The sequence below is a fragment of the Mirounga leonina genome, unplaced genomic scaffold (assembly GCF_011800145.1).
Source record: "Mirounga leonina isolate KUSES-001 unplaced genomic scaffold, KU_Mleo_1.0 Mir_177, whole genome shotgun sequence".
NCBI classification, from domain to species: domain Eukaryota; kingdom Metazoa; phylum Chordata; class Mammalia; order Carnivora; family Phocidae; genus Mirounga; species Mirounga leonina.
This window is the reverse complement of record NW_023270459.1, coordinates 4635883-4662814: the sequence shown is the minus strand read 5'-3', so window position 1 is coordinate 4662814 and position 26932 is coordinate 4635883. Positions and strand designations below refer to the sequence as shown.

Sequence of the window (26932 nt, the reverse complement as noted above, 5' to 3'; positions counted from 1 at the left end):
CTCTCTCTCTCAAATAAATAAATAAAATCTTAAAAAAAAAATTAAAAATAGAACAACCATATGATCCAGCATTTCCACCACTGGGAACTTATCTGAAGAAAATGAAAACACTAATTTGAAAAGATATATGTATCCTTATGGTCACTGCAGCATTATTTACAATGGCCAAGATACAGAAACACCCTAAATGCCCATCAATGGATGAATGGATAAAGAAGACATAGTATATATGCACAGCAGACTACTATCAGCCATTAAAAAAGAATGAAATCTTGCCATTTGCGACACTATGGGTAGACCTTGACGGCATTATGCTAAGTGAAATAAATCAGACAGAAAGACAAATACCATACGATGCCACTTACACATGGGATCTAAAAAACTAAACAAATGAACAAACAAAATAGATACGAAGAACAGATTGTTGGTTGCCAGAGGAGAGGAAGGTTGAGGGGTGGGTGGAATGGGTGAAGGGAGTCAAGAGTTACAAACTTATAAGTTTGTTATAAAATAAATAAATGGAGATGTAATGCACATGGAGATGTAATGGACAAATGGTGACAGAGGTCAATAATATTTTATTACATATTTGAAAGTTTTTAAGAGAGTAAATCTTAAAAGTTCTTATGACAAGAAAAAAATTTTTGTGATTTTGTACGGAGATGGATGGTAATTAGACTTATTGTGGTGATTATTTCACAGTGTATAGAAATCTTGAATCATTACGTTGTACACCTGAAACTAATATAATGTCATATTTCAACTATGACATTCTCTCTGTATATGGTGGGGATGTATAATTGAAATATAAGATTATATTAGTTTCATGTGTACAACATAATATATTTAATAATGTATAATAATATAATATATTATAATAATATATATAATGTATATTGTGTGTCATATTTATAATATATATCTGTGACTTGAATCAGATTTTAATATCAGGTATATTAAAATTTTGTCAATAGTCAAAACACTCTCTACAACCTTGGATTATTTTATTTCATGTACCAACTTATTAAATCATGCATTATAAATCCATAAAAGAAGAGGTGCCTGGGTGGCTCAGTCATTAAGCATCTGCCTTTGGCTCAGGTCATGATCCCAGGGTCCTGGGATCGAGCCCTGCATCGGGCTCCCTGCTCGGCGGGAAGCCTGCTTTTCCCTCTGCCACTCCCCCTGCTTGTGTTCCTGCTCTTGCTATCTCTCTCTCTCTGTCAAATAAATAAATAAATAAATAAATAAATAAATTAATTAATTAAAAAAATCTTTTTTTAAAAATCCATAAAAGAAAACACAATGTGTAATGGCATGACAAATGAAGTATTTAAGAATAAACATAATAAAATATATGTAACATCTCTATATTAATAACTATACATTACGGGGAGAAATTAAACAAAGCCTAAATAATAGGAATATTTATGATGTTCATGGATTGGAAGTCTGAATATTATAATATATTGATTCTACCCAAATTTATCTTTAGGTTCAATGAAGTCCCAATTTATTAAAAAATAGGATTTGGTGGGGGGATGGAAACTACAAGCTGACTCCAAAATATATATACAAACAGCCAATCCTTTTGGTCACCACTGTGTCCCCAGCATCACCTGCCCGGGGTCTGGCTTGGGAAGGAGCAGAAGAAGTTCCTACTGAATAAACATCTGAACAAGCCAGTGAAGAGACCCCCTCCTAGACTGACCATGAAGGCTTACAGGCTGGGAGACAGAGCCTGCGTTCCCACTGGAAGGCAAACCCCTGCCTCACGTGGGCATAGGAAACAAAGCCTAGGTGAGGATCAAAGGCAGGGCTGATGCCCTGGTCCAGTCACCTGTAGATGGAGGCCAAGGGGCAGGTAAGCCACATGGTGTCGGTCATCTTGCCCAACTGATAAATGTCAAAGATGAAGTATGGCTGGTTGGTTTCCTTGACGTGCTCGCAGGGTACAAGGCAGGCTTCCACCTGCAGTTCAGGCCGCAGACGGGTGGAGTGTGCCTTCTCCGTTCTCAGATAGAGCCAACAGGGCATGGCTTTTTCCAGGGGCTCCTCAACGTAGCAGTAGCCCAGGCGCTTCCGCTCCCCCGGCTCCCCACAGCGGTTACAGTCCTGCCAGGGCTCCCACTGGGTGAAGATGAGTACATGGCCACCCAGACTCAGGGTCTCATTCTGCAGGGGCTTTTGGCCCAGGCCTTTGTGTGTAATATGCAGGGTGCTGACATCTTGGAAATCAATCTCATACTCTACCACAAGGGCATTGTCACTGTCCTGGCAGTGATAGAGGCCTGTCTGGGATGGCTGAGGGTTGGTCAGTTGAAGGCTGCCTCCAGGCAGTTTCTTTATGTTAGGCATCGAGGAGAGCAGGAAGGGATCTTCCCCCAGAATGGAAGAGAAGTACCAGAGTGACTTGGGATAGTCACACTGCAGGACAACATCGTTGCCCGAGACTAGGGCCTGCTGGCAGAGACTCTTATAGGAACACCTGATTAATATCTGGGCCCACAGAGTGGGGAGAGAAAGGCTAAGCAGCCAAAGGGGGGCCAACATGGTAGCCCGAGACTACAAAAGGATGCTGGGAACTATCCTGGGCATTATGAAGTCACCCACAGAACTCAGGCATCAGCCCCAAGTGGAATGAAACCTGGGCCTGCTGCACGTTCTGGAGTACACAGAAATCACTGGCCTGCACCATTTCTACAATCCACTGAGGAAATACTGCAAGGTCCTCCTGTCTCGTAACTGGGAAGGACTGCTTAATTAGATAGCACCAGATCAGCTCACTGAGGTGGGCTGCGGGTGTTTTCTAAATCTTTGTTCCCTGTGGCTCATGTCTCCACTCTCCAGAGAGATGTCTCTTTTTCCATCATTAACCTTGGCTGCATCTGAGGTGGCATTGAAAGATGTGCCCTCCTTCCCACATGAGCAGTGTTCTCAGCCTTTTCCCTGTCTTCCAAAGTTTGGGACCTAAGGATTCTTATAAGCCTCCAGCCAACTCCACTTGCCAAAAACCCACATCCACAGTTCTGCTCAAGGTGTTCCCCATCAGTCTCCCTCCCTGTCTCTCTCTCTCTCTCTCTGTCATGACAGAGGCACCATATCAGGAGATATGGAGAGCCATATTCTTCATCTTTCACTGAGCCCTTTTGCCTACCTGGGAGTATCTTAAGGATTTTCTGGGAGCATTTTAATTCATTCAGAGATTTTAACAATGGTTAATAATGATTTAATTAGGGCTGTACCCTTGATTTTATCCTTGGCAGAATCTGAGTGCTAACTGGATTTTGTCTCTCAAAGGCCTTCCCAATTTTTGGCCAACTTTAATGAATTTTCACTCCTACTCTTCTGTATTCCAACTGCTTCCCCTAAAGCTGCAAGTTCATGAAGTATATTATCTGCCTTTAAAAGTATCTCAGGCAAGCGCCTGGGTGGCTCAGTCATTAAGCGTCTGCCTTCGGCTCAGGTCATGATCCCAGGGTCCTGGGATCGAGTCCCGCATCGGGCTCCCTGCTCAGCGGGGAGCCTGCCCCTCTCTCTCTCTCTCTCTCTCTCTCTGTCTCTTATGAATAAATAAATAAAATCTTTAAAAAAAAAAAAAAAGTATCTCAGGCAACAGTCTCCATCCTGCTGCTTTCAAATAAATTTTCTTGTTCCCTTTGCCCCGCGTCAAAGCCAATGCCATACATTTTTATTTTTGGTTACAGCAGCACCTCACTCCTGATACTGATTTCTGTATCACTCAAGATAGGCTATTTGCTTCTATAGTAAACTTACTCCAAATCTCAATGACCTACAAAAACAAAGGTTTACTTCTCACTCAAGCTCCATGTCCATTGTGGGTTGGCATTATAATCACTCAGAGACCCAGGATAATGGAAAGCCATCTCACACATTTCTAGTTTCATGCCAGAGGAGGAAGAAAGAGAGCTCTGTAGGATTTCATGTCTACAATTAAATGCTCTGGCCTTAAATGACACCTGTCACTTGCTCACAAACCACTGGCCACAAAGTTACATGGCACCACCAATCCATCAACCCAACAAAAGAAATGGAATTCTACTATGCCCAGGAAACACTTGGCAAAAGGAAATCAGTAATGATTACTGCAGTTGATGTTTACTACAAGGAGTGTTCTTTTATATCATAAAGTTGAAATCATTTCCAAAATCATCCCATCAGATCTCCTAAGGTTTCATTGGCCAGGATTAGGTCCCATGGGCAGACCCAAACCAATCCCTGAGAGACAACAGAATTTCCATGATTGGCTTAACAATCAGAATGTGTTCTCTAGGACTGGGGAAGTATAACCTTCTCTGACTACAGAAGTCATCTAAGACAAACAAAATCAGGGCTTTGTATACAGGAGAGATGTAGAAGAGAATGCTTATTTGGTGAGAGTAATTCCATATTACCTAGAAGCTGAGAAGAATGCAGCGAAGCTAGGGTAGTAGTCACTCATATGACCTGGGAGGGGACATTTGGTATTTTGTGGCTTGGACAATGTTCTGTTTTGTCTTTTCAGACATGATTATAGATTGATCTCATTTTTGTCTTGGTTCACCATAGTCACAGAGAGGCTTTGTGTGATGTTGGTGTTCTGTGGAATTGTTTATGTTCAACAGCATAACATGATCTAGCTGTGAGTTCTAGGTCAGCTTCTAGTAACACCAACACTGTTACTAGTGTCAGGTCAGCTCCCAGCCATCAGAGGCTGCTTTTTCTCTTTCTCACACATTTAAAGAACTGCAATGAAATCTATTTCTGCAATGGAAGCCTGATCAAATGGCTTTCTCTTTGGGAACCTGTTTCCTCATTTTCAAAATAGGGATTTTAATGGTTCTGGCTACAAAGGGCACTTATGAAGATTTGATGAGATTTTGCAAATAAAGTGCTCAGCCAGTGTTGTTATTGGAGAATGCACAATAAGGACCTTGTTCTCTAAATATCAGGGTTTTATATTCTGGTTGCAGATTACTTCTGATCACAAAAGTGCAGACACAGAAGCAGACCACCATTGTTTTGACCCTCACTGGCTGAAGCAGCTTCCAGGAGATTTAAAGGGACAGCCTCTGGGTTTTCTCCCTTTTGGAAGCCAGACATTTAGGGATTAGGACATTTGTAAGCAACAATACATACATAAGGTAGGGGAACCTAGAAAGTCATTGCAGAAGCCCAGGGAAAAATGCAAACTCAGAAGAGATCTGAGATGACCCTAAGCTTTCCCCTCAGGCTGATCCCCAGCATAGAGACACCCTACAACAACAACAATTGCTAGCAAGCCCTGGGGAGTGGGGGGATATGATTTCCAGAGTTACCACATTATAAGATTCAAATGTCTGTTTTCAACAAAAAAATCATAAGGTATAAAGAAACAGAAAAGCATGGCCCATTCAAAGGAAAAAAAATATCCCCAAGGAAGCCCAGGTGGTAGACATACTAGACAAAGATTTAAACAATGGTCTTAAAATGTTCAAGGAGCTTGAGAAGACGTGAAAGACAGGAAAATGATGTATGAACAGAATGAAAATATCACTAGAGACATAGGAAATATAAAAAAAAAACAAAAAGAAATCCCGGAGCTGAAAAATACAATTACTGAGATGAAAAATTCATTCAAGGGGTTCCGAACAGACGTGAGGAGGCAGAAGACACAATCAGTGAACTTGAAGATAGGATAACTGAAAGTACTGAGTTTGAGGAACAGAAGGAAAAAAGATTGAAGAAGAGTGAACAGAACTTAAGGGACCTATGGAACACGATCATGCAGACCAACATACATATTGTTAGAGTCCCAGAAGAAGAGAGAGAGAAAGCTGCTACAAAATTACATTTGAAGAAATATCGGCCAGAGACCGCTCAAATTTTATGAAATACACGAATCTACAAATCATAGAAGCTCACTGAATTTCAATAGCATTAACTCCAAAAGAGCCACACCAAGACATATTGTAATCAAACTGGTTAAAGCCAAAAAGAAAGAGACAAACTTGAAAGCAGGGAGAGAAGCAACTTGTCACATAAAGGGATCCCCAGTAAGGGTTTCAGCTGATTCCTCGTCAGAAACCCTGGAGGCCTGAAGGCAACAGGTTGAAAGTTTCAAGGTGCTGAAAGAAAAAAAAAATTCAACCAGGAATTCTATAACTAGCAAAAGCGTCCTTCAACAATAAGGGGAAAATTAAACATGCCCAGATAAACAAAAGCTGAGAGTTTGTTGCCACTAGACCAGCCCTGAAAGAAATGATGAAGGGAGCCCTCCCGATAGGAATGAAAGGATGTTTGACAGTAACCAGAAGCCATAGGAAGAAATAAAGATCTCCAGCAGAGGTAAATACATGGACAATTATAAAAGCTAGTATTATTGTATTAAATTCCACTTTTAATTGTCTACATGACTTATAAGAAAATCCATAAAAATAATTATTAATCTTTGCTATTGGGAAAATAGTGTATAAAGATGTAATTTGAGATACCAATAACAGAAAGGAGGTGATAGAGATAAACAGGAGCAGTTTTTATATGATACGGACATTAAGCTGGTATAAATTCAAATTCAAGTGTAATAACTTTAGGGGGTTTTATGTGTAATGTAATTCCCAGGGTTACCACAAAGAAAATCACCATAGAATATATACAATAGGAAATGAGAAGGGAATAAAAACATTTTATTATAGAAACATTAACTAGGGACGCCTGGGTGGCTCAGTCGGTTAAGCGTCTGCCTTCAGCTCAGGTCAAAATCCCAGGGTCCTGGGATGGAGCCCCGTATCGGGCTCCCTGCTCAGCAGGGAGCCTGCTTCTCCCTCTGCCTGCTGCTCCCCCTTCTTGTGCTCACTCTGTCAGATAAATAAATAAAATCTTAAAGAGAATAAAATAAAAACATTAACTAAACATAAAAGAAGGCAGTAATGGAGTAAATGAGGGGCCAAAAAAAGTTATAAGGCATACAAAAAATAAATAGCAAAGTGGCAAAAATAAGTCCCTCCTTATCAGTAATTTCTTTAAATCAAAAGACAAGAGATTGGTAGAATAGATAAAGAAAAGTTGATCCAACTATAGGCTGTCTACAAGAGACTCACTTTAGATTCAAAGACACAAATAAGTTGAAAGTGAAAGGACAGAAAACACAGTAACCAAAGAGAGTTGGAATGGCTATGCTTATATGAGACAAAACAGACTTTAAATTGAAATAGGTTTCAAGAGACAAAGAAGGACAGCATTTATTAATAAAAGTTTCAACACAGCAAGAAGCTATACCCAATACATTTATATACCTAATAACAGACCCTCAAAATATGAAGCAAATGTGGATAGAATTGCACAGAGAAATAAATAGTTCTACAATAATAGTTGGAGACTTCAATATTCCACTTTCAATAATGGCTAGAACAAACAGGTAATAAGTAAGGAAATGAAAGACTTGAACAACACAATAAATCAACTAGCCCTGACAGACATATTCAGAACACTCTACCCAACAACAAAATTTAAGTGCACATGAGACATTTTCCAGGATATACCATGTTTTAGGCCACCAACTAAGTCTCAGTAGATTTAAAAAATAGATATCATACAAACTATCTTCTCTGATCACAATGGGATTAAGTAAGAAATCAATAATAACAGAAGGAAAAATAGAAAATTTACAACTGTGGAAATGAAACACTCTTAAACAATAAGTCAAAAAAATCACAAGGAAAATTAGAAAATACTTAGAGATAAATGAAAATGCAATATACCAAACTTGTGGGATGCAGCAAAAGCATTGCTTAGAGAGAAATTTATAGCTTTTAATGCCTGTATTTTAAAAAAATCTTAAATTAGTAACCTGACTTCATACCTTAAGGAACTAGAAAAAGAAGAGCAAACTAAACTCACAACTAGCAGAAGGAAGGAAATAATGAAGAGTAGACCAGAGACAAATAAAATAGAGAATAGGGAAAAAGAGAAAAGCAATGAAATCATAAATTGTTGGTTTTTTTTAAATATCAACAAAACTGACAAACCTTTGGCTAGACTGACAAAGAACAAAAGATAGAAGACACAAATAACGAAAATCAGAAATGAAAGTGGGGACATTTCTACTGACCCTACAGAAATAAAAAGGATTACAAGAGAAAACTAGGAGCAACTAGATGCCAAGAAATTAGGTAACCTAGAAAAAATGGACATATTCCTTGAAACATGTATTTACCTAAGCTAACTCAAAAAGAAATAGAAAATCTCACCAGACCTGTAACAAGAGATTGAAGCAGTAATTAAAAACCTCCCAGCAAAGAAAAGCCAGGAACAGATGACTTCACAGATTAACCAAATATTTAAAGAAGAATTAACATCAATCCTTCTCAAATTCTTCCAAAAAACTGAAGAGGGGGGAAACCCTAACTCATTCTATGTAGCCTGCACTACCCTGATACCAAAGCCAGATAAAAACATCACAAGAAAGGAAAATTACAGACCAATGTCCCTTATGAATATAGATGCAAAAATCACAACAAAATATTAGCAATGCAAATCCAACAGCATATTAAAAGACTACTCAGCATGACCAAGTGGGATTTATCCAAGAATGTAAGAGTGGTTCAACATAAGAAAACTAATCAAAGTAATACATCACATTAATAGAATGAAAGGAAAAGAGGGGCGCCTGGGTGGCTCAGTCGGTTAAGCATTTGCCTTCGGCTCAGGTCATGATCTCAGGGCCTGGGATCGAGCCCCACATCAGGCTCCCTGCTCCACGGGAAGCCTGCTTCTCCCTCTCGCTCTCCCCACTCGTGCTCTCTTTCTCAAATACACAAAATCTTTTTTAAAATTTTAAAAAGAATGAAAAGAAACACAACTATCTCAGTTGGTGGAGAAAAGGCATTTGACAACATCCAATATCCTTTACTGACAAAAACTCTCTGAAAACCAAGAATAGAGGGAAAATTCTCAACCTGATAAAGGGTATTATGGAAAATCCACAGCTAATACCACGCTCAATGGTGAAAGATTGAATACTTTCCCTCTAAGGCCAGGAACAAGACAAGGATGCCTACTTTCACTGCGGCTATTCAACAGTGTACTAGAAATCCTAGCACAGCAATCAGACAAGAAAAAGAAGTAAAAAGCATCCAAATTGAAGAGAGGTAAAGTTAATAAACTTGAGTCCCTGTTCAGTGGGGAGCCTGCTTCTCCCTCCCCCTCTGCCCCTCTCTCCCGCTTGTGCTCTCTTTCTCGGGCACGTGCGCTCTCGCACTCCCTCTCAAATAAATAAAATCTTTAAAACGACAATAACCACAACCAAAAGATGGAAACAACACAAGTGTCTAACAATAGGTAAATGAATACACAAAATGTGGCCTATACATACAATGAAATACTATTCAGCCATAAAACGGGAGGAAATTTTCATTGTGATATAGCCTAGAACATGCGTGAACCTCGAAAACATTACGCTTAGTGAATGAGCCAGTGTCACGAGACACACGAGTTGTGTCTTTCCACAATGTCAGCTCTATTCGATCATAAAGCAAAGTTAAATCACAATTGGGCGCCTGGGTGGCTCAGTCGTTAAGCGTCTGCCTTCGGCTCAGGTCATGATCCCAGGGTCCTGGGATCGAGCCCTGCATCGGGCTCCCTGCTCCGTGGGAAGCCTGCTCTCCCTCTCCCATTCCCTTGCTTGTGTTCCTGCTCTCGCTCGCTCTCTCTGTCAAATAAATAAATAGAATCTTTAAAAAAAAAAAAGTTAAATCACAATTATAAAACAGGTGCAGGACTCCAAACTCAGTGACAATTCACCATGCGATTAAACTTGGCTTCTGACACAGCACACAAAGCAGGACAGAAGACAAGCCCGCGCAACAAACAAGGTAACAGAGGGGTGCAGGAAGTGAACGAACCAAATGCTAAGTCAGGCTGTGGGCGCGCAGCTGAGATAAGGCCTCCGTCTGGCCCAGGCCAGCTCTTGGCACTTACTGCTTCTGATGTTCAAGCCACAAAGGGTCTCGGTTCTGTCCGGAGATCAACCTGGCAGAGGCTTCGGGGGGCATTTGCCTTTTTTAAGTGGTCAGACATAGAGGGGTCAGGTCTGAAGAGTCTGAGAGTTTACTGGCCAAAAAATCCTTCCCTTTTTAAAGGGATTTAATCAGTTTTGGGTCTCTGGACCTTCTCTGGTTCTGCTCATTATCCGTTCTGGGGTGTCAGCTGACGTTGGTCCCGGGGATGTCTCCCAGCTGCGGTACCTTACCTGCTTGCGTCATGGCTTGACACAGGCCGCTGCTTGACATGAGAGACTCCATTTTGTTCTCTACAGCCAGACGTAACAAATGGTAGACGTTTCCACCTACACGAGGTACTCAGAATAGGCAATTTGATAAAGTAGAAGAGAGGTCACCAAGGGCTGGGGGGCAGGTAGGAATGGGGCGTTATTGTTGAATTGATACAGAGCTTATACTGGGGACAGGTAGGTAGGACTGGGAATGTAATTAATACCACTGAATTGTACACTTACAAATGGCTAAAATGGTAAGTACTATGGTATATTTTACCACACATACACAAAAAATAAAGAGGTGAGGGAGGGACGTGAAAGGGTTGAAATTTTATAAGAAATGACCTTTACGTAAAGCCCTAAAGGAGATGGAAGGTCGTGTGGCCATGTGCAGGAAGGGGGTGCGGGCAGAGGGAGTCGTAGTAAGGGCAATAGGCCTGAGGTGGGAGCCTGAGAGACACATTCCAGAACGGGGCGGAGGGGCCGCCGGTGTGGCTGAAGTTGAATGAGCCAGGGGGAGAGGGGAAGGAGGGGAGATCAGAGAGGGCTCGGGCCACTATAGTTTGGTTTCTTCTGGGAAGGGGAGCCACAGGAAGGTTTTGAGCAGATGGATGTACGTGATCCGACCTGAATTTTAACAGGATGCAGTCGAACAAAACATCCCCGGGCACTGCACCGGCCAGCCAGCGGCCAGTTCGCGACCTCCAGGGAGTCTCTCCGAGAAAGGGCCTAGTGCTTCCCAGGCGGCGCTTCCCCTAGCAGCCTTCGGGGGGCAGAAGAGCCGCGCTGAACGCCCCGCGTTCCGGAGCCTCGACACACCCCGCCCCCGGGCGCAGGTGGCCCAGGCCCTGGCGATCCTTAAGCGGAAACCTATCCCTACTTCCGCGCCTCCACTCGGCCCCTTTAAGAGCCAGAGTGTCCAGAGCGAGGGATGCCCGGGGACTGAACCGCGACTCGGGGGGGGGGGGGGGGGGGCAGGGGGAGGCGGGGAGGGCTTCCGAAAGAGAATTCCAACTTTTCCTGGACCGGATTCCCCTCGGGCGTCCCGAAGAGGGCAGACCTTCCTTTCCAGAAACTTCAGTCGGTTCTTTAAGTCATCTAAGTGGAAGACACAAGAGGCCCGTAGCGCCCCGGTGCCCCCTGGACCGGAGCCTCTCCCTGCCCAAAGCTCCACGCTTAGCCTCGTCCCTCCCCGCAGAATGTACCTAGGCGGGTCCATCGCCAGCCGGGGAGAGGGGTGTGGGCAGAGCGGGGACAGGTGCAGGGAGGGACCCGCCCCCCTCAACAGGTGAATCACTCCAGTCGGGCCTCGGTTCCCGTGAGTTACACTCTGCTCGGCTCCGCCCGGGGAAGGAGAGGGCGGGACAGGATCCCCAGTCTGCAGGCGCCCTCCCGGCGGACTGATCACTTGGTTCCGACCCTCGGGGCTGGAGCGCACCTGGGTCAGCCCACTTCCGGGGAGGGAGGTGGAGGAGCCCCTCCCCGCCGCCCACCCCTGGCCCAGCCCTCTGTTCTCACCCAATGTACCTGGGCCGATCCATTCCCCAGAGGGCGCAGGGGGTGGAATGGCTCGGAGAGCCACAGTGGGTCAGGCAAGTTTCTCCCCGAAAGCTGGAAGCGTGCTCCTCTTCCACGTTATTTCCGCTCATTAAAGTCCTGGAACAGGGCAGCGTGGGCTTGGAATAGGGACAAGGAACGGAAGCGGGAAGGGGAGGAGCACGCACCCCTCCCAGCCTTGGTGCGCGCCGCGCCCCCTACCCTCTCGGTACCAAGTAGGGGACGCGCGGGCCGGACGCGCCCAGACGGCCGCGATGGCGCCAGTGGCCCGCGGGCTCCCCTGGGGGATGGGCCCCTGCCCGGCCTTTCGGGGCTGGGGCGCGGCCGTCTTCGTGTGGGTCTTTCTCAGAACCTTGTGCACAGGTACGGAGCGCCGGGCCTCTGGTGCGGCGGAACCGCGGGAGGGCACTATAGATGGGGCATGGATGGAGTTCTACATCGCCGAACAGGCTGCAGAGCTGGGGGAGGGGGAGAGCCGAGACTAGGATCTCCTGATCCCCAGGGTCTCGGGAAATCCCTTGGGTGCCAGAGTGAGGGGAAGTCCCCATTGGAGTCAGGGAGCGCTCCCCCGGCCTTGTTCAGAGACAGCAGGAAGTGAAACTCCCCGAACCGCGAGCGCTGGAGCGGCAAGGAGAATGGGACCCTTTGTGGTGTAGGGGTGAAGGACCACCCGATCACTGGGAAAGGCCGGGATGGGGACTTGGGCGGACCCCGAGATTTCTAAGTCTTGGGGTAACGGGGAGCGGGCACTCGAGGGACTGGATCAGACGCTTTCTGGAGAGAGAATTCAAGAAACCGTGCCCAGGCCTCGGGTGGGTGTAGGACCGGGGACTCCCCAGCCCCCAGTCCCACTCATGTCCCGCAGTATCTGCTTAAGGGTCTGGTGGGATGGACGTATGGACTTGGTGTGAAATCATCTTCTGGGGGCAAGCTTTCACCTGGATCGGGTGTTTGTTTGGGGCGGGGTGTGGAGGGGACTTTCTCTCTCCCCAAGCACTTTTGGGGTGTTCCTTTGAGATGGCTTTGGGTAGGGTGAGGTGGGACGCTGATGGAGACACTGGGGGGGCTTTACCTACTCCATAGCAAAATAGTTGAGTGAAAGAACTCCAAAATTCCACGCCCCCCACCCCCACCCCATCCACAAAGCCCGGTGTTACTTGGAACCTGTAGTGGTGCTTTTTGCGGTAGGACCTTGAGTGTGGTGACTTTATGGTGGCCATTTGTGCTTTCCTGTACGGGCCACAGAGAGAGGTCCTTTCCTTGAGAGAATGGCTAAGGGAAGAGGGAGCTGGGTTCAGAGGCCACACTCTGGGAAGAGGGATGGACGGGATGTTCCAAGAAATCTGGCTGTGTGACCTTGTACTTGCCACTTTGGCACCATGGGTCTAGAAAATGGGCACGATTATCGGAGCTTACCTCTCCCGTCCTGGGATTAAGAAACAATGTGTGCTAGGCACTCTGCAAAGCCATTACACTTGTAAATGTCAAGCGGGTGACAAGTGATGTTGCTCATTCCTGCAGCAGTACTTCCCCGAGCTCGCTCTCTCTGCTAACTCTCCTCTCGCCCTCAGCCCCGGCCAGCGCCATCCAGGTGACGGTGTCAGACCCCTACCACGTGGTGATCCTATTCCAGCCCGTGACCCTGCCCTGCACCTACCAATTGACCACGACCCCTACGGCACCCATCGTCATCTGGAAGTACAAGTCTTTCTGCCGGGACCGCATCGCCGATGCCTTCTCCCCGACCAGTGCTGACAACCAGCTCAATGCCCAGCTAGCAGCGGGTAACCCAGGCTACAACCCCTATGTGGAGTGCCAGGACAGCATGCGCACTGTCAGGGTCGTGGCCACCAAGCAGGGCAATGCCGTGACCCTGGGAGACTACTACCAGGGCCGAAGGATCACCATCACAGGAAGTATGTGGGGCGGGGCAGGGGGCGGGGCGGGGCGGGGCTTGCTGGGGTGGTGATGCCGGCTCCCTCTGCCCAGCCTGGTGTCCCCCACCTGGCAGCTCTTGAGCAGCAGTGCCTGAAACGATTGATGAAGGGATCGATCCTTCCATCCGTCCATCCGTTCATCCATGTATGCTTTATTTAACAACAAAGGTTAATTGAGCACCTAAGATACGCAGGCGCTCTTTGAAGCTGGAAATAGAGCAGTAAACACATTCATCAAATCCCTTCCCTCCTGGAGCTTGCATTCCAGGGAGGGAGGCGAACAAGATAACACATGCTGGCAAGTGCTTGGAACATAAAATTGGGTAAGAAGAGAAGCAGGGGTTCTTTTTTTTTTTTTTTAAGATTTTATTTATTTATTTGACAGAGAGGCAGTGAGAGAGGGAACACAAGCAGGGGGGGTGGGAGAGGGAGAAGCAGGCTTCCCACGGAGCAGGGAGCCCGATGCGGGGCTCGATCTCAGGACCCCGGGATCATGACCTGAGCCGAAGGCAGACGCCTAATGACTGAGCCACCCAGGCGCCCCAGGGGTTCTATAATAATACGAATACCAACAACAATAAGTAAAATATATGTAAGTAACAACTTATAAAGGGCCTCTTATGTGCCAGGCTCTTATCCAGGTTTATATGGATTAACTCATTTAGCCCACACAGTAATCGTGTGAGAAGGTTCTATTGTCACTTTATAGAGGCCCAGAGAGGTAAAGCAACTTGCGCAGGGTCACAAAGCTAGAAACAGAGCTGGGATTCTAAGTCGGCCACTTTGGGTCTCGTCTCCAAGCTTGTAACCCCTTTACTTACCTGGGGTGGTCAGCAAAGGGCTCGCCACGGGGGTAACTTGAGTAAACTGACCGGATGAGAGATTTTAATGGATAAAGCCTATGACTTGCCAGGCACCTTAAGCACACTCTCTCCCGTGGAGTCCTCACGACCACATTGTGCACTCACAGCATCTGGGGCACAGAGAGGTTAAGTGGCTGTCTAGGCACATACCTAGGAAGGGGCTGGAGCTGGGATTTGAACCCAGGCGGCCTTCAGAAGCCTTGTACTTAACCGTAAACCTGCCAGCTGATAAGATGTGCCTACTGGGACTAAGTTAGGGGGAGGTAGAGAGCCGTTCGTTCATTCTTTTTGGTATTTATCGAGCACCTCCTAAGCATCAGGCAGTGTTGTTGGTGCTGGGGACGTAAGTGGTGATCAAGACAGCCAAGGTCCCTGCCCTTGAGAAGGTGACATTCTAGTGAGACAGGTGGTAAACAGGCAGATAAAGAACAAGAGAATTTCAGGGAGTACTAAGTGCTACAAAGGAAGCCGGCTAGGACCAGGTGCTATATGGAATGACTCGGGGGTGCACACCGTAAAATCTTTTGCGAATGTGATTTTAGAAGGACCAGACCCTAGAGAATCTTGAGGAAGGTGATGGGCTGCTGTGGGTGAGGGATGAACACTCAACCCACTTAATGGATTTAGCCTTTCACTGTCTTAAACAGGGATTAGAGTTTTTTTTGTTTTTTTTTTAAAGATTTTATTTATTTATTTGACAGAGAGAGACACAGCGAGAGAGGGAACACAAGCGGGGGAGTGGGAGAGGGAGAAGCAGGCTCCCCACAGAGCAGGGAGCCCGATGCGGGACTCGATCCCAGGACCCTGGGATCATGACCTGAGCCGAAGGCAGTCGCTTAACCAACTGAGCCACCCAGGCGCCCCCAGGGATTAGAGTTTTAATCTTGGGCATGGGGACAGCGTGGGGAAGGAGCGTCCCTTTGCAGACCCCAAGAGACCAGGCAGGCACACTCAGTCTGTCTAGGGACCCAGCCTTTCAGTCGTATTTGGGGGAGGGACCGGACCTGCTTGCCCTGAATTTTCCTGAGCAGCTCGGCCCGAAGCATCCTGCTTTTCTGGCGGTGGGAGAGCTTCTTGGGGGTTCAACCTGTTCAGGCCCCTCCCCCATTACCCCGTGTCCTCTCGGGCCTGGACCAGGCATGGCGGCCCAGCAGCCCGCTCAGGACAACCCAAAAAACTGAGGGTGCCCTTGAAGGCTGGCTGAAATCATGCTTCCTCTGCTGAGTCTAAAATCCCAGAGTGACCCTCAGGCTCTCCTGGGGGTAGACTCTTCGTGTCCAGAGGCCCCCTGGCTTTGGGTGTTTCAAGCTGCCTTGACGTGCTGTTGTGTTTGATACAGGCCATAATTTGTAAATATCCATTGTGTGTATGTCCTCTCAGGAAGCCCGGGAGCTGCAGGAGCTTCCTCCATTTCAGCTTTGAGGATGGAGAAAAGTGGACCTCCTTCTGGTGCTCTTGGGGTCACCAGCTGTCTAGGTTTTAACCGAAAGTTGTCCTAGGCAAACTATAATGGTGCGCACCCTTGGGGTCCGGCAGCCCGGGGTGGCTCCCTCTACCCCTCCATCCATCTCTGCTCTGGCTGATGGGGAGCACCGGGATAGGAGCCTTGTTTCTACCTCGCCAGGCTGCTTGGGGCTCCTGAGACCCCTGAAAGGAGAGCTGCCTCTGCTCTATGTGGATAAGGAAGCAGAGGCCCAGGGGTATGGAGAAGGCCCGGCTTCTGTTCTCAGCGGAAGACCCAGCATCTTCTGGTACCTGAAACAATGAGGGCAATGCCCAGCCCAGCTGGTGTCAGGACCAGACACAGACCAGGAACAGGGTGTGCCTTGCAGGAAGGAGGTGGGCCCAAGCCTTAGAATTGATCAAAAGAAGCTGGAAGGCCATATTTTTTTGTGGGTTTTGAAAACATTATGCAGGCCAAACAAAACACATTGAGGCCAGGATCCGGCCCCCTGGAGCCCAGATTTCAACTCCCAGCCTGTGAACTTTTGCAGGGGCAGGGGGTTCCCGTCCAGCTCCTCAGCATTGTGCAGGGACCTGCCCCTGAGCTCTGACTGGGGAGAGATATGGTTGGAGTCTGATTTAAGGATATAGGCGGAAAATCGATGGGCCGACGGGGTGTTACAGAGAATCAGGAAGATTAGGGAGCATGTAGTTCAGCGTTGTATAAGGATTCGATGAAAGCACAGAGAGAGCTCAATACTCTGTGGCTAGATGCATGACCGCGGAGGGGAGTCATGTCCTCCACCCTTTTCACGGCTCCTCAGGTTACCTTACATGAAAGCCTTACCCCGGTCCCCCCTGAAATTTGCACAACTCCCGCCTCCACTTTGGTACTTTCCCTGATTGGTTTTCTCCATACTGCTTATCACCATCTGATACGTGATCTATTTACAGTTTTTATTTGTCTTTCCCGGTTAGGATCTGAGCTCCATATAGGAGCAGGGATTTATGTCTGCTCGCTGTCGCAGTGCTTCTTAAATGTGTCAGTTGGAGGGCTGCTGGGCTCTTTTTTTTTTTTTTTCACTCTTAAATTCTTCCAAGAACCTTGTTTTTATAACTAGCAAGCTGAGAGAAGTTTAAAAAATACTGAAGATGAGGGCACCTGGGTGGCTCAGTTGGTTGGGCAGCTGCCTTCGGCTCGGGTCATGATCCTGGAGTCCCGGGATCGAGTCCCACATCGGGCTCCCTGCTCGGCTGGGGATCTGCTTCTCCCTCTGACCCTCTTCCCTCTCATGCTCTCTGTCTCTCATTCTCTCTCTCTCAAGTAAATAAATAAAATCTTTAAAAAAAAAAATACTCAAGATGACAATAACAAACTCATTAGCGGTTAACATAAATAACATGCTTTTTATGAAAAATGACCATATTTTCCAAAACACAGCAAAAAACCTTAATGAGAAGTATGGCATTGCTTTAGCTTTATATTTTTGCATGTCTCCTTCAAGTCTGCCTGAATAGAAGAAGCTGGATTCTCAAAGCTGCTTCTGCATTCAATTTATTGTGACAGTACATGTCCTCCTCTGGAGGACTTCAGGGCACACCCATGAGAGTTTCCGTGAAAAAGGCAAATAACATCTTAGTAATATTATGATAATAACTTTGACCTCAAGGCTGCCCTGAAAAGATCTGGCGGAACCCCGGGGTCCATAGATCAGACTTCGAGAACATTCGTTCTTTAGTACACCAGGTGCCTCAGATACTGCCGGGAACATAGAGTGCATTCGGGAATTACGTGTTGAATATTGAAATAGTGTATCAGGTGCCAGTTTGAATATAGCCATGTGTCCAGAATGCTGGAATAGATGACAAGAGCTAAGGAAGGGGAGCATGAAGAGGGAAGGGGTTCATTTCCAGGTCCTGGCCAAGGCCCCCGTGTCAAGCACTGGGGACTTGGCAGTGGCCGAGACAGGCCAGATTCTGCTTGCGTGGAGCCCACATTCTCCTGGGCATGGGGTCATGCACGGTCAGCCCCTCAGCTGGCTGGCACAGTCCAGCAGTCAGGTGGGGGTTATGCTTGCAGGATGGAACCCGCCCTGTGAGCATCTGGGAGCCCAGTGCCAGCCAGAGGGAGTAGCAGGAGCCCTGGCAGGTATGGGCCCAGCATCTTGGGGGAGGGCAAGGAGACCAATATGTCTGGAGTCTGGTGAGCGAAGGAGAACCGCAGGGTTGAGGCTGATGTGGTAACCAGTAGCCAGATCTTGCCAAGGACCTTACAGGCTGGGGTTAGGTGCTTGTAATGGTGTAGGAAGACATCGGCAGGAGGGTTTTTCTTTTTTCTTTTCTTTCTTTCTTTCTTTTTTTTTTTTTTAGGAAGAGAGTGGGAGTGTGGGGCAGGGGCAGAGGGAGGGAGAGAGAGAATCTCCAGCAGACTCCCTGCTGAGCGCGCAGCCTGCCATGGGGCTCGATCTCATGACCCTGAGATCACAACCTGAGCCGAAGTCAGGAGCCCCAGGAGGGTTTTTCTGTAGACGTGGGGTCTTCTGAAGAAGGAAGAAGGCTTCCGTTCTTTCATTCCCTCCGCAGTGGACTGGTGCTCTGGTGGGTGCTGGGTGGTGCAGCCTGGGGCGTGCACAGTCACCCCCGTCCAAGCCGCCATGGAGAAGGGCAGTGGGCACGTGGGGCAGGGAGGTAGGCAGGTCGGCGAGAGCCGCAGGGGAGCTCCGGGGGTGCTCACCTCGCCCGTTCGGGTCTGCCATCCTCCACGAGTCACCCGTGGTCCCATCCTGTCCCACGGGAGTGAATGGCCGAAGGGATTTAACTAATTAGGGCCTGAGGAGCAGAGAGGAAACCGGATGTGCTGAAAGACTTTCATTACTGCCTAATTGACAGGCTCCTTGCCCGCCTGAGCGTCCCAAGCCCTGGGCCTGACCTGGAATGTGGGGCTGACGACTCGGGAACTGGGGGTGGCCCCCCGGCTCTGTCTCCCAGCCACTCCTTCTCATGCCTGGGCGGCACCTGATTCTTGGAATCTGGCCTGTTTATCTCGGCCTCGCCACCCAGGCCCCTTGCCCCTGGGGCTACACCAGGCTCTGGGTGGTTCATGTCGGGGAGTTACTTTGCTGTGAGGAGGGGTACCAGGATGGCTGTAGGTCTGCAGCCCAGGCTCCAGAGTCGGCCCATCCGGTTCCAGCACTGATGTGACAGGGCAGAGTGGGTAATCTTGCCAGGCCTCGTTTCTCACCTACGAGACAGGAAAGGTAACAGGACCCACCTCACAGACTTGTTGAAATACCCCGTGTTAAGTAAGTGTTTACAACAGACCCTAAACAGTAGCACACACTCAGTATGAATTATCTAACGTTCCCTTGGTCCGTCTGCAGCCCTGCGCTCCTGACGCGCGCGTGGGGAGGCTCCGGTCCCCTCCCCCGACGTGTCCTCATCCCTCTCCTGTTGCAGATGCTGACCTGACCTTTGAGCAGACGGGTTGGGGGGACAGTGGCGTGTATTACTGCTCCGTGGTCTCGGCCCAGGACCTCCAGGGGAACAACGAGGCCTATGCAGAGCTCATCGTCCTGGGTGAGTGGGTTGGGCCCTGAGGGCCTGGGAAGGGGTCGGGAACCGGGATCAGGGCGTCTTCTTCAGTTGCTTCTGTGTATCTGCCTCTGCCCTTCAGCTCACTCTCCGGACTCTGTCGCTGCTTCATTCTCTTCTCATGGCACTGCCAGTCACTGGGGCTTCTCTCTGCCCTGCACCCCAGGCAGGGGCCCCTCCCCCCAACATTTCAAATAAGCCAGAGCCAAACTGGAGAGTGGAGAGAACTGGGGACTCTACCTCTTCCCGGTCTCCTTTTTTTTTAAATCCCCAAACTTTCAGAGTTAATTGGCAGGGAGTGAGGAGGGAAGATGGTGTGTCTCACTGGGGGGAGACCGGACCCAGCTCTTGCCACCGTCCGCAGGGCCGCCGCTCACCCCGCGACCCTGGCCAAAGCTCAGGAACCTCACCCTCCGCCCCGTAGGGAGGGCGCTGTGTGGCTGACGCAGTGAGGCCGCCGCCCCATGCTCAAGGCCAGGGTCGGGTCATCCATTGGCAGCCCCTGTCTGGCCGCGAGGCCCCCCTGCCATGTGGGGAAGGGACGCTGCCATTAGCCGCATGCCCCGTTCTTAGCCAGCACATTCGGGCTCAGGAGGCGCTGCTGGGCTGAACGTTGCCATCATCACCTGCATGATGCAAGGAAACGCATGTGTGAATGAGCACACATGACGGGGTCGTGCCCCAGGGTGTTCCGATCACGACAGAGTTCGCGAGTGGGTGACAGAACGCACGCAGCAGGGACCCGGAGAACTCCGGGTGTCTGTGGGCCAAACGCACAGCCTGCATCAGCATTTCTCAAAACGCAGCGTCAGGACCTGCTTAGCACTGTAAAAAAAAGCCCTAGAGGACCTCAAAGAGTTTGTGTGTAAGTTTTTGTGGATGATGATCGTTGTTTAACGGGACAGATTGAGAGCAGGAAATTTTTAAAGCGCAAGGCACGTGAGCACGCCATCCACTGTCACCAGGGCGATGAGGCCACCACTCCTCACAGAGCCTCTGGGACACCTGTGGGAGAACACCTGCCCGCAAAAAAGGCAGACCAGACTTGGTGCTATTCCGAAAGCGGTCTTGGCCTCATGGGCAGGACCACGCTTTGGGAGCCCCTGCTTTGCATGCTAGAACCTACTCGTGGGGGCAGGTGGCGCAGAGCTCTGCAGACTTAGAGCCGGGTGTGTGGGTGCCCCTGCGATCCGACACTCGTGGGGCATAGAGAACCGGCGGCACTTAAGGGGAGTGGGCCTCGGGGTTTGTACAGGGGACAGAATGCGTGCAATGAGCTGGAACTCAGGGCCGTTCTGTGATTTTTATGGGCTGTGGGCACTTCTGCCCTCATGGGCCTCTTCCTTCGTATTAAAAAATAAGACGTTTTGTGATTGCCTTGCTGTAAAGACGATTCATTATTATAGATTGGGTGTTACTATTTTTTTTCTTCAGATTTTAAAATAAAATGAAAACATCTAGGGCACTGTGCCTACCTTGCCTGATGGAACAGGACTATCCATCTCGCCAGGAGATGGAACCCTTGGGGGTGATAGGACCCGTGTATGTGGAGCAGATGGGGGACCCACACTTGAGGCTGAACCTTCAGAACCCACAGGACGTGTTCTGGAACACCTTGGGGCAACAGAATTCCCCATGGCATGAGAGTGGGTGAATTATGGGGTGGAAGCCTTCTGGAAAACACTCACATGGTCTGGGGTGGGGGGTTGCAGGAGCCATGTGCTAGGACCCTCGTAGACCACCAGCCCCTCTGCTGCAGGACATACCTTCACCCTGAAGAGCCTAGAGCGTGGCTTCAGGGTTGGGGCGGGCTGGGCTGGCCCCTGCCAGCGTAATCTGTCTCTCTTTTGTCCCTCCAGGCAGGACCTCGGGGGTGGCAGAGCTCTTACCTGGTTTTCAGGCGGGGCCCATGGAAGGTACGGGGTGGACCCCCACTAACCCCACCTGACTCCAACTCCGTGGTGTCTAGTGACCTGGCTCTGGGGTTTGGGGTGGGCCGGGCTGGCTGAGGAGGGGTCTGGGGTGTAGGCAGGGGGCTCTTGTTGACTGGTGCCTGCAGGGATCTTCTAGAGGGTGGCATCCGGGCAGCTGGCTCTCTGTCCCTCCTCTGCAGCTACGTCCTGTTCTTGCTCCGGCCAGGTCACCTCTGGTTTTCTGCTTTGCCAGAGGAGCCCACTGCAAGTTCCCTGAATTCGGGGCTGGCCTGGGTGGTAGAGGGTGAGTGCCCCTCTGCTGCTGAGGCCCCTGCATGTGGCTGGGGAATCCAGCAGGGGTCGCAGCTTCCCCAGGAAGCTTCACGAATAGCCTCGCCTTCCCCCTGACTCTGCATCGCCCCCACTGTGCCTGTGTCCCCGTGTCCCCCCCAGGCCTCCTGCTCACGACCTGTTCTCTCTCTCTGCAGACTGGCTGTTTGTGGTCGTGGTCTGCTTGGCTGCCTTCCTCGTCTTCCTCCTCCTGGGCATCTGCTGGTGTCAGTGCTGTCCCCACACCTGCTGCTGTTATGTCCGGTGCCCCTGCTGCCCGGACAGGTGCTGTTGCCCGGAAGCGCGTAAGTGCCCCTCATGTGCCCACCCCTGCACGCCGCCCTCCTGGCTTGCAGGGTGGGAGGCGGCTGTCCGCTGGCTTCCCAGGACAGTGCTGTGGCCTGGAGGGCGGGAGGTGAGCAGTCTGGGAGAAGGTGGGCCAAGGAGGCTCTGCTGTTTGAGATGACCGTTTACATACACTTCCAACTTTGCATTCATTTTAAACTTTCACTTAGAGTTGTTTTGAAAGCATCATTTATGCGCATGGTAAAAAAAAATTGTCAGTACAAAACATCATTCACTGGGAAGTACAGCTTCCTTTTTTTTTTTTTCAAAGATTTTATTTATTTGAGAGCAAGAGAGAACGAAAGAGAACGGGGGGGCAGGGTGGGATGGGCAGAGGGAGAGGGAGCAGAGGACTCCCTGCTGAGCAGGAACCCTGAGGCCAGGGGGACTGCAACCCAGGACCCTGAGATCATGACCTGAGCTGAAGGCAGGTGCTTAACCAACTGAGCCACCCAGGAGCCCCAGTAAAGCTCCCTTTAAAAATAAAATCTTAAATGAAAAAGGTAAGAAACCAAACAAGGTTTACAGCACTAATATAATTTACACAATTAAAAAAACCCACATCCACACAAGCACACTGGGTTTTATGCAGATACTATGTTTAAGGACATCTAGCACATCCCGAGTAGGTACCTGGGGGGCTGGGGGATGGGAGTGGGGCCAGAGATGAAGGGGGAAAGAGCAAACAAAACAGGGAAGGGGGAAGCAAAGGAGAAGGCGGGGTCTCCCTCTTGCCACCACCCCATTTCCCCTCCTCAGGGATGGCATTGTTGCCAGTTCCTTCCAGAGTGCCCGGGGATGGCCGCAGCTCTGCTCAGTCCAAGAGGCTTTCACAGTGAAATCACGGGCAGTCGTTGTTGGCTTAGGCAGGTGGAGGTTGGAGGCCTGGCTGGATGTGTTACCTGCTCGGAAGCCTAAGGAGTGACTTCCCCTTGTGTGGCCGGCACTTAGTGCAGGGCTCAGCCTACATAAAATGCTCCTCGCCCACTAGCTGCTGGCCATGTTGCTGTCAACACTGGTCATGACCGGGGGCCAGGAAGCACACTGGAGCCTTGCCAGGGCCACTGTGTGACCTCGGACAAGCAGTGCTCGCTCTCTGAGCCGGTTTCCTTCTTTATAAGGTTCCCACGAGGTGTTGCGAGCATTAAGGGAAGACGGGGTGAAGCACCCAGCACAGGGCCGCTGCTCAGTCCTTACTGGCTGATTTTCCTGATCCTTGAACTCACCAGTGGACAACCTGGACCCTCAAAGTATTGCTGCCCTGAGACAAATCCACTGCTCTCTGGGGGCTGATGCTGGCCATCCTGTGTCTCTTGTCCTTTCTAGTTGAGGGCCTCAGCCTCAGGCAGTGGGTGTTAGTCCCAATCACAGGTGCAGGGGACCCCCCCCCCCAGGGGGCTGCAACCAAGTTTGCAGTTATTACCCCAATGATTAAGGCTGGGGCCAGGAAGGCCAGTGTCTGTCCCAAGGCCATGCTCCGCCCGTCCCCAGACGCTGATACCTCAAGCAGAGGACCCATTAACTCACTGCCGTGGGCTGCCAGCGTGCACCCTGTTACTCTTGCCAGGGCCACAACCCCGCCGAGGCGGCTGGAAATAGCAACTCGTACAGCGAGTTATAAAATGCCCACTCCGCCAAGCTACTGAGGGGCCTCTCCTGGGGCCGCTGAGCGCTGAGCCTCCTTCCAAACTGAAGCAGCGCAGGGAGCTTGCTGAGCCTCCCATTTCCCTGTCCCAATCCCAGGGAGGAAGCAACTTGCTCAGTCAGGCCAAGTGATTTCAAGCAAGCCACCTGAACCCTGCCTCTTGCTTGGGGAGGAAGGCAGCAGGAAGGATTTGCCCTTGAGCTGTCAAGCCTAGCACCAGGCGGGGGCTGGCTGGGGGTGGGTGTGGCCCTGGGGTTGGAAACACTAGAGGTACTTTGAGGAGTTACTTGGCTGCTTGGCCGAGGCAAGTGAACGCTGAAGCTCCCACACATTTGCCTCAGAATGATTCCCATTGCATCTGGGCCTGGAGAACCCAGCAGCCATGAGAGGGGAGTGGGCATGGGATTCCTCCCCCCGCCCCCCATGGTGGCTCAGCTGCCAAAGGGGAACTTTGAATCCCGCTAGAGGGTCTAGCACATGGGCCTTATCTAAAGGGGCATCTGCCCCCTGCTGCTCTGTAAGAACTCAGGCCCAGGCGGCTAGAGAGCTGGGATTTTCAGTAAAACCCCATCAAATGTGGGCAAACCATCATATAGTCAAACAAACGCATTGGCTAGCCAGATGAGGGCCGTGGGCTGCCAGTGTGCACCCCCTCCCCAAAAACCTGTGTGAGGAAACCCAAAGGAGCTGTGGATTCAATGAAGCTGATGGCCTGAGTCTCAGGAACCCTGCAGAAACCAATCCAAGCGCCTAGGGAAGCCCCACAGCTCGGGGGTTGGGAAGAAGGTCCAGGCACATGTCCTTGCAGACCCTCCAACCCTGGAGGGCAGCATGGCTCCTGGCTGCCTTCTCATACCGTGTGTCCTCCCCAGTGTATGCCGCAGGTAAAGCGGCCACCTCAGGCGTCCCAAGCATCTACGCCCCCAGCACCTATGCTCACCTGTCCCCTGCGAAGACCCCGCCCCCACCAGCCATGATTCCCATGGGCCCCATCTACAATGGGTACCCTGGAGACTTCGACAGGAATAGCTCAGGTGAGGCCTGGGGGAGCTGGGAGCAGCTGGGGCAGGGGTAGGCTGGGCATTTGGGCACTGAGGGGTCTGGGGCTGGAAGAAAGGGGACTGGAGGCTGGGCCTGGAGGGCTTTGTTCCAGGTGGGCGGCCACTGACAGTCGAATCTCCCTCAGTTGGCGGCCACAGCTCCCAGGTACCCCTGCTTCGTGACACAGACAGCAGTGTGACCTCTGGTGAGAACCAATTGTTACAAGGTTGGACATGTCTTTACGGGAGGGGGCGGAGTCAGCGTCTGTTCTCCTAAACTGATGGCCTCCATTTCCTGTCCTTAGAAGTCCGCAGTGGCTACAGGATCCAGGCCAGCCAGCAGGATGACTCCATGCGGGTCCTATACTACATGGAGAAAGAGCTGGCCAACTTTGACCCTTCTCGACCTGGTGCCCCCAATGGCCGTGTAGAGCGGGGTGAGTGGGATCCTTGCGGTTTGAGGGGTGCCTGAGTGGGGAGGGAGAAGCCCCAGGGATGCTTGCTGCAAATCCTGGACATAGTACTTCCCTACCATGGCCGCAGTGAGAAGTGTACAACACCCTCTGTGTCAACACTTAAAAGATGAGAAGTCTAGGGCCCCCTAGAAAGTGTATGAGCCAAGTGGGTGACTCTGCTGGGCCCTGGAGTTCCAGACCTCCCAGCAGTCAGTGACACCCCTCTTCTCTACAGCCATGAGTGAAGTTACCTCCCTCCACGAGGACGACTTGAGATCCCGGCCTTCCCGAGGTCCTGCCCTTACCCCAATCCGGGATGAGGAATGGGGTCGCCACTCCCCTCGAAGTCCCAGACGGTGGGAGCAAGAGCCCCCGGTAGAGCGGCCAGGGAGTGGCTGGGGGGCCGGGCGGCCCCGTGCGCGATCTGTGGATGCTCTGGATGACCTCACCCGGCCGAGCTCTGCTGAATCTGGGAGGAGGTCTCCCCCAAGTAGGGGGAGGAGAGGTCAAGCCTATCGACCGCCCAGAAGCCGAAGCCGAGATGACCTCTATGATCAAGATGACCCAAGGGAATTTCCACACTCCCGGGATTCCCACTACGATGATTTCAGATCTAGAGACCGCCCTCATGCTGACCCTAGGTCCCGCCACCACCGCTCCCGGGACCCTCGGGAGGATGGCTCCAGGTCTGGGGACCCCCAATATGATGGGCGGCTACTGGAAGAGGCCTTGAGGAAAAAGGGGCCAGCTGAGAGGAGGAGACCTTACAGGGAGGAAGAGGAGGAGGAGGCCTACTACCCTCCAGCGCCTCCCCCTTACTCTGAGACGGACTCCCAGGCCTCACGCGAGCGGAGGCTTAAGAAGGTGAGTGAACAGTCCTTCCAGGCTTTAAGACCCTTCCTGGACCCTCTCCTCCAGTCGTCCCCAGCTCACACCCTTTTTCTTTCTCCCTTGCAGAACTTGGCCCTGAGTCGGGAAAGTTTAATCGTCTGATCTCACTTTTTCTATATACCTTTTGTACTTTTTTTTTTTTAATTTGAGGGACTTATTGATGATCTTGCCCTTCTAAGTCTAATAAAACTTATGATCACAAAGCCTATGTCTAGAGGGAGGTGCTTCTTTTGCTGCGCGAGGTGGGTAGCCCGGGCAGCTGCTGTGTCTGTGGGTGCGTGCCTGCGAGTCTGCAGAAGGCCGCGCGTCCAGCTTTCTCCCAGGACTCGCATCCTGGGCTAGGAGGAAAGCACCGGCTCTGCCTTCCTCCCCGGGCCAGGAGTACGTGCCCCACGCTGACTCCGCCCGGCCCTGCGTGCGCGCCCCGGCCCCGCCCAGTCGTGCGCATGCGCCCCCGACCTCCGCCGTCGCGCACCTCCGACCAGCCGCCGGGAGCGCGCGTGCGCGCCCCCCTCCCCTTCAACCCCGTTCCCCCCCCCCCCCCCCCAACTCCGACCTACTTTACTGTTTCCAAACCCCGCGGCCTGCCTCGTCCCCGGCGACCAGAGCCCCTCCTCCGGGTCCCCCGGCGTTCTATCCGGGCCCGCGTTCCTCTCGGGCGGCCCGCCGG

General features: G+C 50.5%; 2 protein-coding genes across 2 annotated transcripts; one reads left to right on the top strand and one right to left on the bottom strand.

Annotated features, from left to right (window-relative positions):
* Positions 1–1749: 1749 nt before the first annotated feature.
* On the bottom strand, positions 1750–2553 carry LOC118022856 (protein FAM187B-like). The gene has a single exon (XM_035023812.1). It carries the CDS (start codon positions 2551–2553, stop codon positions 1837–1839), a length of 717 nt encoding a protein of 238 aa, XP_034879703.1. The 3' UTR covers positions 1750–1836.
* Positions 2554–11451: 8898 nt separating this feature from the next.
* On the top strand, positions 11452–26465 carry LSR (lipolysis stimulated lipoprotein receptor). The gene is made up of 11 exons (XM_035023583.1): positions 11452–11489; positions 11907–12172; positions 13381–13725; positions 19509–19628; positions 21503–21559; positions 22045–22191; positions 24749–24910; positions 25063–25122; positions 25222–25353; positions 25607–26235; positions 26329–26465. The coding sequence occupies exons 1-11, from the start codon at positions 11452–11454 to the stop codon at positions 26362–26364; spliced, it is 1992 nt and encodes a 663-aa protein (XP_034879474.1). The 3' UTR covers positions 26365–26465.
* Positions 26466–26932: the final 467 nt, after the last annotated feature.